This window comes from Danio rerio, chromosome 1 (assembly GCF_052040795.2).
Source record: "Danio rerio strain M-AB ecotype USA chromosome 1, GRCz13ab, whole genome shotgun sequence".
NCBI classification, from domain to species: Eukaryota; Metazoa; Chordata; class Actinopteri; order Cypriniformes; family Danionidae; genus Danio; species Danio rerio.
Window position 1 is genome coordinate 33,856,880 of NC_141021.1, and position 12,722 is coordinate 33,869,601.

General features: G+C 37.3%; 1 protein-coding gene across 3 annotated transcripts in view; it reads right to left on the minus strand.

The window, feature by feature from the left end:
* The window catches only part of kcnq5b (potassium voltage-gated channel, KQT-like subfamily, member 5b), a 197,374-nt gene that overhangs the window by 34,983 nt on the left and 149,669 nt on the right, over positions 1–12,722 (minus strand). For all 3 annotated transcript variants that reach the window (XR_015476651.1, XM_087237305.1, XM_087237306.1), the window contains exon 3: positions 9,872–9,998. Coding sequence is in view for 2 of the 3 variants with exons in the window: in XM_087237305.1 (XP_087093431.1) it covers positions 9,872–9,998 (127 nt within the window). In the remaining variant the exon portion in view is untranslated. The remainder of the gene's footprint in view (positions 1–9,871; positions 9,999–12,722) is intronic.

Here is a 12,722-nt window from a genome sequence, read left to right on the forward strand (position 1 = left end):
GCCACCTATTATATTTCCTCCAGCATTTCTGCTGTAATTATGTCAAAGCTGCTTTTTCCCCTTACATATTATTATATTTTTGAAAAACGGTGAACACTGATGTATTAAAGTAATGGACTGTGATTCTGGAAATTCGTGATAAAATGATATAAATAAGATTTCAGTTCAAATATATATATACATTAAATGCACATATTCCATTATCCTGAAAAGTTTTATATACTTTTTTAAATATACAGTACATAATAAAATAATACTTTTGAAGCCAAAACGTTACCCCATTTGTCAAGAACAACTGCTGTAAATCAATAAAAAGTATTTTGTTTAGATTTATCATTAACCTGAAAAATGTCACTGCACTAAACGGGTCCTGACACTAGTCTTGTCGTTGGTCACAATTTAAAGAGCAACAGATAATAACTTGACTTCTAGTTTTATCAACATCAACAAGTATCAAGACATTTGTGCTGCCTATTACATTACAAACCACAGGAGTGGGCAAATTCTTCAGCAGGATAGTGCTCCTTCTCATACGTCATATCAAAGTTCCTGACGGTTAAGGTGCTTCAGGATTGGCCAGCCTAGTGACCAGAAGTAAACATTATTGAGCATGTCTGGGATAAGATGAAGAAGGAGGCATTGACGATGAATCCAAAGGATCTTGACGAACTCTGGGAGTCCTGCAAGAACACTTTCTTTGCCAATCCAGATGACTTTATTTATGTTATTTGAGACATTGCAGTAAAGTATGGATGCAGTCCTCCAAGCTCATGGGAGTCATATGCAATATTAATTCTTTTTCCATTGCACTGTGACTTATTCTATACTGTACATTATTTCTGTTAAGTAAGAAGACTTTTGTCTAAGCAAAGTCAGACCTTACTGTCGTAATTAAATAATTTAAAATCAAGACATCATGTTTTGTTTTTGTAAAATAAGCATAATCTAGAGGCTATTGCCTTCATATAAGCCACTTCTGATACCAAGTGATTAACTAGAAGTCAAGTTATTATTTGTTGTTACTAAAACATAGACAGTGACAAGACTTTTGTCAGGAAGCGTAACTCCCGGGATCCTAGGTGTACAGTAAGGGTAAATGAATGTCATTTCTTTATCTCTGATGTCTCAAATGAGATTTCCCAGAGAAACACAGCCATTCTGTTATTATGAATCGATTAAAAAGATTGATTTCCAAACTGTTATCTTGCCCAAATTATCTGTGGGAAAAGAGGGAAAAAAACAAGAGTAGGACACGGGAAGTTCACACAGAAACCACATCCACTTGGAGAAGCGACATCAAACCCTTAAAGAACACAAACAACTCCAAGGCACTGCTCAACTGCAATAATATTTTCTTTCTCTTTCTGATCCCTCCTCTAATTTCTCATATTCTTTGTAGTTGATGAACTCAAAACTTTCCAGAAAAACTGGGCTTCGTGCTTCTCCTCTCTCCTTCTTTCTGCTGTCATTCTCAGTCAAATCAACGCGCTACATGTGTTCTTAAAGTCTTCAGGGAGTCTCGATCTGGGAGGGAAAATGCTTATTTAGGTGTAGAAGTGCTCTCTAGATGTATAAATTATGACACCGTTATCCAGCACAGCAGAAAGATGACTCATGAACTCAATGAAAAATCCATTAAGCCTTCACAGACCACCACCACACTCCAGAATCAGCCCTACTGGAACTAGATTCTGTTCCACTGTCTTATAAACAAACTTTAAAAATGATGTAGTATCATGGAATTAGGGGTCCATAAGCCAACGCAACTTTTTCAGCAAGCACTATCTAACAGAGTCCTAAAAGTTTATATTGGATTTAAAATAGCTTTTGAGTGCAAGATTTTCAGTGAGGTCAGCTTAGATATTGCACCGCCTGATGGAGAAACATAGTTATACTGTATGATACAGTATATGAAAATAAAATGACAGAATAAGTTGACAGTAATTTGACGAATTTTTGCCAGCAAACTAAATCGGAAACATATGCTTTCTGTTTCAGTTGTGCACTCATTTTGAGAACAGACAGGGGACACTCATTCGTGGTCTTTCTTTAAACCGCTAAAGGGTTTTCCTGTGTTACAACAATATAACATACATCATCATCTGAACACCATTCATTCCCTGACAGGGTTCATTCATCAGTTTAACACACAAATCCCATCGAATGGAGGCTAATGACTTTTTGAATCAATTAGGAAACATGCACATGCACGACTGAATAGGTTTATTTTGGAAACAGCTTTTCAAACCATTTGTTATAAAAAACACACACACTAAAATCAAAATAAATATCTTATAAATGCAGAACTTCTTAAAGCATGTAGCTGCAAATCATATACAGTTCGGTTCACATGCTTTAAAACCACCAGTCTGTTCAATAACCATTAAATTTGTATTTGCTTCAAGAAGTGTACTAATGTATGTATATCATGTTTTGCACTGTAAAAAAGATTTCTAGGGCTGCACAGTCAAACAGAGACACATCACATAAGGAATTCTATAATGCTTCTTGCACATTTCACAGCAGCTTTAAAGTCTGAATACAGCCATGGTATTGTGCAAGTAACCATGCGGAAGTGAGTTCATTAATTGATAATATCCTCGTAATCATAATTTAAGTGAAACTAAAAGTGCTTTAGGCTCTTGATCCACTAAAGTTTGTTTTCCCCAATGTAAGCCTTTTTTGTTTTGTTTTCAACATTAACAGAACAGCGAGGCACTGGGATTTTCTGTCTGTGAGATAATAGCCCCTTTCACACAGAGATACCGGTAAATATTCAGAAAAGTTCCGGAATGACCTTACTGGTAAACTCAAAAAAGCGCTGTTCACAAAGACAAGGACGTTCTTTATTTAAAGCTTTAGCATTCATGCAGTAGCTTTGTCCCTGAGGCGTCCAAAGGCAGAAGCGCAAACTGCAGCTAAATGGTTGCACATTTGACTACATTACAAATTCTGTGGATAGATAAGTATTGTAAATTCAATAAAAACATGTGTGTGTGCTGGCGCTCACCAGAGCACTCCTTCACTTCACGTGCACTCGCGTCAAGCAACTTGAAAGTAAACAAAAAGCAATGTATCATAAGTATTTTATCGATAATTGTTTCCACAGTTGGCATTAAGAAGGAACATATAAACGTTATCTGACTAACATCTAGCAGCTCAATATGTCTGGAAAAATATTTAAAGGCTTTTATTGTCATGAACAGCACAGATGTAAATGCAACTGAATGTTCTGATTGGCTGGAGTAGAGTTGAACACGTCATCGCATTTAAAATATAAACGCAAATTACTAGTAATGTCACAACTCCTCTTTCCAGAAAAATGCCGGAACGAATTCAGTAGTATTTTCAAAAAAATGATTGTTCACACATGATCCCTTTCCAGAAAATTGCTGGTAATTTTCCGGAAAGGTCTGTACTGTATGTGTGAAAGGGGCTATTGATGTTACATATGAGCCACTCACCCTATCAAAGTGGAGACAATAGGACTCACACAGCTCCTATACTGTAGCTGACAGAGGCATGTTTTTGCAACATACTGTAGGCTCATTCTGAAAACATAGCCCTATATACATTTCTGGAGATTGCAAATTATGTAGCCAGAGTTACGTATGGCTGCATTTCATCTTTAAAACAAATGCTATGATGCCTTTCCTCTTCTCACTAAGCAGCTGACCACTTACATACCACTTTTCCACTGTTACCAGTTTGTCCGGTAGCTCATTGGTCAGTCAGTCTGTGAGTTGTTCAATAGTGGCCTCTGTGGATTTACGTGAGAAGAGCAGGTGCGTATGGCACTCGCGAGAGAAATTTGAGATCTCAAAAAGCATACACAGCAACCTTTGGTGGATTCGTAAAAAACAAAAACTGCAAAAAAAAATAATAAAATGTATCTCCTGGGACGCATTTTGCTTTATCCAGAAACGTACATAGGGGTACATAATCAGAATGAGCCTAAGTTTTCTCACCTCTCACCATTCATTCATCATATTAAATATAGTAAGTATTCACTATAATATATTTAAATTAATTATTCCCAGCTGTCAAGGAAGACTGTCTCTTGCATTATACAGAACTGCACTGTATAAAGTGCTCATTTTAGCACTTATGAGGTTTATTTATGTTTATGGGGGGACAGAAACAGTATTCAAGTGCAGCAATTCAATTGGTGTAAAATTACACAAATCAAAGTTTAAACACTACTTTTAATCTTTGATAAACCTAAAAAAGTTATATTTTTAGTGTTTGAATGTTTCAAGCTCTCTAGGAATGTTTAGGCCTTAACCAAGTAACAAGTCTTGAAAAAACACATGCAATGCACGATAAAATTTTACTTTCATTCATTAATTTATTTTTTTTCAGCTTAGTCCCTTATTTATCAGGGGTCGCCACAGCAGAGTGAACCACCAACTATTCCGGCATATGTTTTAAACAGTGGATGCTCTTCCAGCTGCAGCCCAGTACTGGAAAAAATGTTCACTTTATTCATTCATTCATTTTCCTTCAGCTTAGTCCCTTTATTCATCAGGGGTCACCACAGCGGAAGGAACTGCCAACTTACTCAGCATATGTTTTACACAGGAAATGCTCTTCCAGCTGCAACCCAGTACTGGAAAAACCCATACACATTGACACATATAAGTTATGGCCATTTTAGTTTATTCCATCAACCTATAACGCATGTCTTTGGACTGTGGAAAAAACCGGAGAACCTGGAGGAAACCCACGAAAACACGGAGAGAAAATGCAAACTCCACACAGAAATGCCAACTGACCCAGCCGGGGCTTGAATCAGTGACCTTCTTGCTGTGAGGTAATCGTGCTACCCACTACGCCACAATGATGCCCCACTTCCACTTTATTATAATTAAATTATCAATTAATCTACAGAGTTTGGTGCCTGGTCACCTGTTACCCAAACTTGACATCACACAACATGTGTGCACATCACAGTCTTGATGCTGAAGCAAAATATTGTCCAGCCCTAAAACCATCATGCTATATGCATATGCTTTTTATGCTTCATATTGCAATCTTGTACAGTGTAACAATAATTGACTCAGTGTCCTTGATAAACCAGACCTTTGCTAGTGCCTGGGTTTGTGTTCACAATATACTTACAAAAGGGAACAGGGAGCAAAATGAAACACAACATTAAAAACCTCAAAGGACATTTGGTTAGCGCACATTATTCCCATTATTAATGACGTTCATTACTCTCACTGGTCCCCATTTAGATCGATAGGATGAGGGCTAAGTGTTAGCACTTAAGAACAGACACTGCAAGCACCTACACACACTTAAACAAAGCAAGACATTATTAATAGCAAAGCCAGAATTAATGAGCTTGCACAGTGTAACAACAGTCTGGAGAACATTAGACAGGTTTAGAGGTCACTGAATGAGAGCTGTTTGCTGAAGTGGATTTGGAGGTTTTTGGCAGCCACTACTGGAGGATGCTGAGTAAAAGGTTTGAGGTCAAAGGGTAAGTACAGTAACATTATTTAACAGGCATGAGACAGTACCTTAATGCTGATCTACAGTTATGTGGCTGTTACCTTGGTTACTGAGGAATGAACGCAGTTTGTGTTTTCTTGGAAGGATAAAACTTGCTAGACTGGAGAAATGCATTTGTGATGGAGGCCAGTTTTGTTAGTGTTACTAATAGCTGCCAAAACATATGACTTGCTTGATTTTATGAACGGAGACTGGGAATATACTGTAGACCTAGGATACATTAATCATACAAAAATGTAATACTGTGGTTTATTATTACAATTTTAAATACCCGTTCACACCAAGTAATGTTGTGTTAATTAATGTCTAATCATAGATGTCTTGACTAAGACAAAGCTGAATTGGGGCTGTGGGTCAATATCTAATAGACATCTAAGAATAGCCCAAAACTAGACTATCAAATACACAGATTAGACAGACTCACATGTGTAATCATTCATTATAGTGTATTTTAATTTTACGTTATTCCTAGATGTCTATAAGATATTCGTTGACAATCCTTTAAATTTTTTTTTAAATGCAATAAATGCTTGCTGGGTTTTGTTATTTAGTTTAATCAATTTTTTTTAATATGCCCGCAGCAATTCTTAAAGTATAGTGGTGGAGGATCAAACTCACCAGAGCTAATTACTGGTCTTTTTATTACAGTTTACTAGTTGTCTAGAATTAAAATAGTATATTTATAACATTATATTTTAAGGCTAACTACTAATCAATTAAGTTTGGAGGAATTTTATATGAAAATGTTTTGTAAACTTTCAGAAATAAAGGAACACGAGCTGTCACTGGGGTGGTGCCTTTTCAAAAGGCACACGTACTTAAGGGTCCATATTGGTACCTCAAAAGTATACCTTAGTACCTACAAATTTTGTGCTTTTTAAGTACTAAAATGTACCTTGAAGTATTAATATTGACATTTAAGGTACAAATTTGTTCTGATCAGCGGTGATGTCGCGTGCGTACTGTTAAGCCGGGTTTTGGGGGGGTGGGGGTGGGGGGGGGTGTTTGGTGGGGGTACTCAAGAGCTGTGTTGTCGCGCGATTACTGAAGGGCGGTATGTGTCGCAGGGGCACTTTTAATTATTTTGGAAGGGCACTTTCTATCCAAGAATAAAAAGGGCATGTGCACTGCACAGGTTGAGCCCTATGTGTGCACGTGCCTGCCCTATATTAATCCGGGGTCGCCACCGCAGAATTTACTGCTAACTTATCCAGCAAGTTTTTACACAGCAGATACCCTTCCAGCCGCAACCTATTTCTGGGAAACGTCCACACACACACTCATACACTTCAGACAATTTAGCCTACCCAATTCACCTGTACCGCATGTCTTTGGACTGTGGGGGAAATTGGAGCACCCAGAGGAAACCCACGCAAAGGCAGGAAGAACATGCAAACTCCACACAGAAACGCCAACTGAGCCGAGGTTCGAACCAGCGACCTTCTTGCTGTGAGGCAACAGCACTACCTACTGCGCCACTGCCTCGCCCTAGCTGTATACTTGATCTTTTTATTCAACAAAACTCACAAACTCAAAAAAAATAGTTATTGTTGTCTATCTAAAACTATGCACAGTAGTCTGTCCTGGCTAAAGATCTCAGATCACCACTACAGATAAATCTGGAGTTAATCTCCTGATAAAGCAATGTTATTGAAAATGTTAATTAACCATATCGACAAAAGTAAGTGCCGCTGCTGCTGCTTACCAAAAGACTTTTTTAAGAAAAACATCTGGAGCTCTTGAGAGAAGGACTGTGGGTGCACAAGCATCACTTTTTGTCCTTTCTATTTCAAAGAAAACTTGCATTTCCAGGCACAGCTGCTTCACGCAAGGAAATGGGAGCCCACATGCTTTTTTTGTGCGCATCATATCAGCTGTTAACGCGAGTGATCTCTCATTTGATATTCACTTGCTTTCTTTTGCTTGCACGAACACATTTTTGTCAGTCGTTCTGTTTCTCAATTCTAAGATCGCATTTGCATGCATATTGCGCCATTCTCATTGTTTTAAGAAAACTACAATTTGAAAATTATTTTCAACCAACCAAGTGACTAGTGGGAGTAGCTGTCTTACACAGCTGAAATGTGGGTAGATTTCACAGCTGAAATCTACCCACATTTGGCGAGTTGGTGGGTGTCAATGTCAAGCCCTGTTTGTAGATATAAATAACCTTAACTTGAACACTTATTCTGGAATCTAGCTGTGGCTCAGATGCATATCTCCATAGTGGCTAACATGAAAACAATATTTGTTTTGGTAAATCTAATGGTTAGTCTTTAGTCTAAAAAAAAATACTATTTTTTCTAAACAAATATATTTGCGTATTGTTGTTCATTAAATTGTATGGTCGAATCAACAATATTTTATATAAATAAAAATAGTATAACAACAGTACTTTGTATTGCAAAGCAGCCTGTGCTTCTTGTGATGATTAACATTTCATGTTACAATGTTCAGCAATCAGACGGTGGTAGAGACTATTGTATGAGTCATCTGCAAAGATTTTTTTATTGAAAGGGATCAAAGCCAGCGTTGTCATGGAAAATCCCCTTAACAGTTGAAAATATACACGGGCTTTTTTTTCAGCAGCCATTACTCTTTTATTTCACTGTTCCTTGACATTTTCCTTGTTATTCCTTGATATCAATATAGAAAACATATGTACTGACTTTTTTTGAGACTTTTTGATTGAAGATTGAAAAAGTGCATAACCAACTGGTGCTTTTTCTTTTTTATTTTGATACCATGTGTGTAACAAAACATATATATTAATAACAACAATAATATATTAAAAATAATATATAATAATGATAATAATAATAATAATAAATATAGCTGCAAGCAGCAATTAAGGGGCCAAGCACTTTTGACCAAAAGGTGGCGCTGCTCCAGACGTTTTTAAGGACTTTCAGGGCATGGGGCTGAAGATGTATACCATGTTTTGTAATGATATGTGAATGTGTTGGTAAAATATAGCATTTTTGACCAAAAATCGAAATGGTCGATGCCCAAAATGGCTGACCTGTAAAAATCAGACATCACTCGGCTCGACATGCTCTGGCGGATGTAATGAGAGCAGTTTCATGAGTTTCGGACGAAAGGTTGAGGCGTTATAAACCAAAAAAGCAAGTTTTTTGTATCTCCACTAGGACCACTAGGGGGCAGTGCGCCGAAACTCCGCGTATAGCCTCAAACTCTAGTTGTCATAACACACACAAAGTTTGGTGTGAATCGGTGAATGCGTTACGGAGATATCGTCTCAAGTCCATCTTTACAAGTTCTACGTTAAATTTGATTGCAAGTTAAACGAAAACGGTTGGTCAAATCAACTTGAATTCCATAACTTTTGGTTGGCATGGTCTGTAGATCATGTGATTCAATTTTGGTGATAATCGGAGAAACGGCCTAAGACGAGTTCGATCAAATAGGTTTTTCGAATAATTTAAAATAGCGCGAAAAAATTCATGACGGAAAATGACGTCATATGGTGCGTTTTAATCAGACTGAGCCAAGGAATCAGGGGAAAAAAGAATTTTGATTGTAGCCCATTTGGTTCAAAAGTTATCATGATAAACATACATGAACGTTTGGACAAGTGGTGGCGCTAGAGAGTTTGATTTTGAGACTTCATATTTGGTATGATTATTGTTAATACTGTCCTCTATCATTGTGCCAGATGCTTACCATGTTTTGTAATGATATGTGAATATGTTGGTAAAATATAGCATTTTTGGCCAAAAATCGAAATGGGCGACTCCCAAAATGGCTGACCTGTGAAAATCAGACATCATTCGACTCGACATGCTCTGCTGGATGTAATGACACCAGTTTTATGAGTTTGGGACGAAAGGTTGAGACGTTATAAGCCAAAAAGCAAGTTTTTTTCGTATCTCCGGACCACTACGGACAAGTGGTGGCGCTAGAGAGTTTGATTTTAAGACTTCATGTTTGGTCTGATTAATGTTAATACTGTCCTCTATCATTGTGCCAAATTATACAACTTTACCGCATACGCCTATATGGGCTGCCATTCAAATCCGGCGGAAGAAAAGGAAGAAGAAGAACACTAACGAAAGCAATAGGTGCCTACGCACCTACGGTGCTTGGCCCCTAATAATAATAATAATCCACAACCTTTACGTAAACATTTGCTTTGGTGATTAATTTTTTTTTTTAAATACCATCTATACTACAAACACTTTGAATGTTTGAGTGGCCAAAAAACAATGAACACCATTTCCTAATACAAACATGACCTCATAATCTCATTTAATCTCAAGTCCCAAAACAGTAAAAGCCTTTACATTAAAATGTTTCCATTTCAATGTCAGACAGTTGTAAAGTAAGTGCTCACCTATGACACAGAATGGCTTCCTTGCAAAGCGAAGACGTCCCTGCCATCCTCTGTACCGGCAACAACAACCAGCAGACCAGATGCGAATGATGTACTCCAACCCAAACACAACGATCATCACAAACTCCTACAAAAACAAAACAAATATGGTTTTGTGGGTGCACATAGATATCCTATTACTCAATCTGAGACCTATAAGTACTTGGGCATTTACATTGACAGTTCTTTTATATGCAAAACACACATAAGTGGGTTTGTTATTGTTTACACCAGAGATTTTTACATCTTTTTGAAGTTAACAAGAAGCTTATGATGTTGTTTTATAAAGCTATTCTTGAAAGCATTGTCAGGTATGGTCTATCTGTACAGTGTAAATCTAAGCTGATGCATCACTTAAAGACAGGACGGAAAATTGTTGGGCACAATGAATATTTTAATCCTCAAGTTTTATGAGTATTGTGTCCATAATCACTATTCTGAATGATCCAAATCATAATGTTTTGTTTCCACATTATGAACTGCTTCCCTCTGGTAGGAGATACAGTGTATTTAGTCCCTAAGTGTAAACCGATATAAGAAAACCTTCTGTACTCGTTTCAGTCAAAGTTCAATTCATTTCACTCAGTGGCCATCTTTGTAACGCCTCTCGGGCAGTATGCCCAGGCATTTTGTTTGATTGGAGAAACATCAAATTTTCCAAAACTGCTTGCCAAGACTCGATTATCTTATCAAAATATAGATATTTCAGTAATGTTGAGCAAATATGTAGTTTATTGGAAATAGAAATACAGCTGAAAGCAACAACAATTACCCTAGTTTATATGATTAATGCCAACGTAGTCTAAACTACATGGTCTTCCGCCTGCCAAGTCATGTGTGTAAAATGGCACTGTACAAGTGCAGAGCACGCAAGCTAGCCACTCTTCAGTCCGCTGGCACATGTTGTTCGGTTAAGCTATCATTGGATATGGGTGACCACAAGCAAAGTTAAGTGTGGAGCTACTTCACTTCCATAAACACAAACGGTGCAGTTTGTGACACATGTAACAAAAGCGTGAGGTACTGTGGCAATACCACAAACCTAATCAAACATCTACATAGAAAGCACAAGACAGAATATGACAACATCATAACTAGGCGGTCAGAAGAGGAGGAAAGGTGAGGCACAGGTGCAGCTAGGGTGAGAAACATCAGGGTCCTTAGGTGCAGCAAGCAGGCACTATTCAGGTACAGTGGGAGAAAATGTGGCAATGCGACTGTATTTGGGGGCTTGATTTTTTTGACAATGACAAAACAACGGCAGTTCCCTGAATTCTTATAACAATTTTGTTGTAGAACTTTTGGTTATGAAATAAGTAATGAAATAACTAAATGACCAAAATGTCTGCAATAGTTCAGCCTGTAGTAAAATGTGTACCTGGAGTAAAATCAGTATCGCTGATACTCGCATTAATTTCACTTGGTATCAGATCGGAAAAGAAATCAGTGGTATAGCACGTCTGGTCCGAGCACCTGCCCCAAAGTATCATCAGTCTATAGCAATGGATGATTGGCTCCTTACTAAAAGGCGGGCTTTATTCACCATATAGTGATCAACGATTGGATCCTGTATTAGAAGGCTGGTCCTCATTTGCCATATTGACCGTTTCACTTTTCCCCCATTCAAAACAATAAGAGTGACCTGTCTTGTGTATTCTATTGTCTTTGTTTTTAGTGGGTTTATTTAACGAGAGTTTATCTTAATTAGCAATATAATTATTGTAACTACTGTACTTTGTATAGTTTTATATTATTACTTTTTGTGGAACGCCTGCACCAATATGGTGATGCCCAGAACAATTTTTTTTAAAGATTACTGCAACTACAACTACTACTACTACTACTACTACTACTACCACTACAACTACTACTACTACTACTACTACTACTACTACCACTACAACTACTACTAATACTACTACTACTACCACTACAACTAGTACTACTACTACTACTACTACTACTACTACTACTACTACTACTACTACCACTACAACTACTACTACTACTACTACTACTACTACTACCACTACAACTACTACTAATACTACTACTACTACTACTAATACTACTACTACTACTACTACTACTACTACTACTTCTAATAATAATATAGACTAAAATTAATCAAATTGCAATAGTTATCAAACAACTGTGTTCTATACATTTTCCAAAATTGTGCTATTTAAATGATAATTGATACTAAAATTACCAAATGAACTAAACTAATTAATACACATATTAACAAATCACATGTAAAAAGCTGTGAGACAATCTATGATACACAGTATGCTATTGTGTTCAAGATAATCTTGGTATTGCCAAATTATAAAGCCAATGCAAACATAAGCTCACAATACAACATTTGGAAACTCCCTAATGCACACAGGAAGAAGCAGATGTCAGCTTACGTATATGGATCTCCTGATTCCCCATACAGAAGTCAATTTGAAGACAGTATGTTGACTTACATCCTGTATTTGCATTGCATTAGAGATGAAGCAACTGTGACAGAATAAAATGTGCTGCATTATGCTGCCATTCGCCTTTCACTCCAGAGAACTGACTACAGATCATAAACATCATACAGATCATGTTTGGTGTCAGCTGAGTCAATAAGGCAGATCAGGTCAATTTGTATAGCCATCATTACAAATACACAAACCAGCAGGCAGGCAGAAGCAGAAAAACAATAACAAAAACCTTTGATTCAGCGTTTCAGCCTCTCACCTGTGGCTGGCTATTGTCAGGGCTTTGTAATCAAATAACTATTGACAATATTTCAGCAAGCTGAATTAAAGCCACAGGTCAG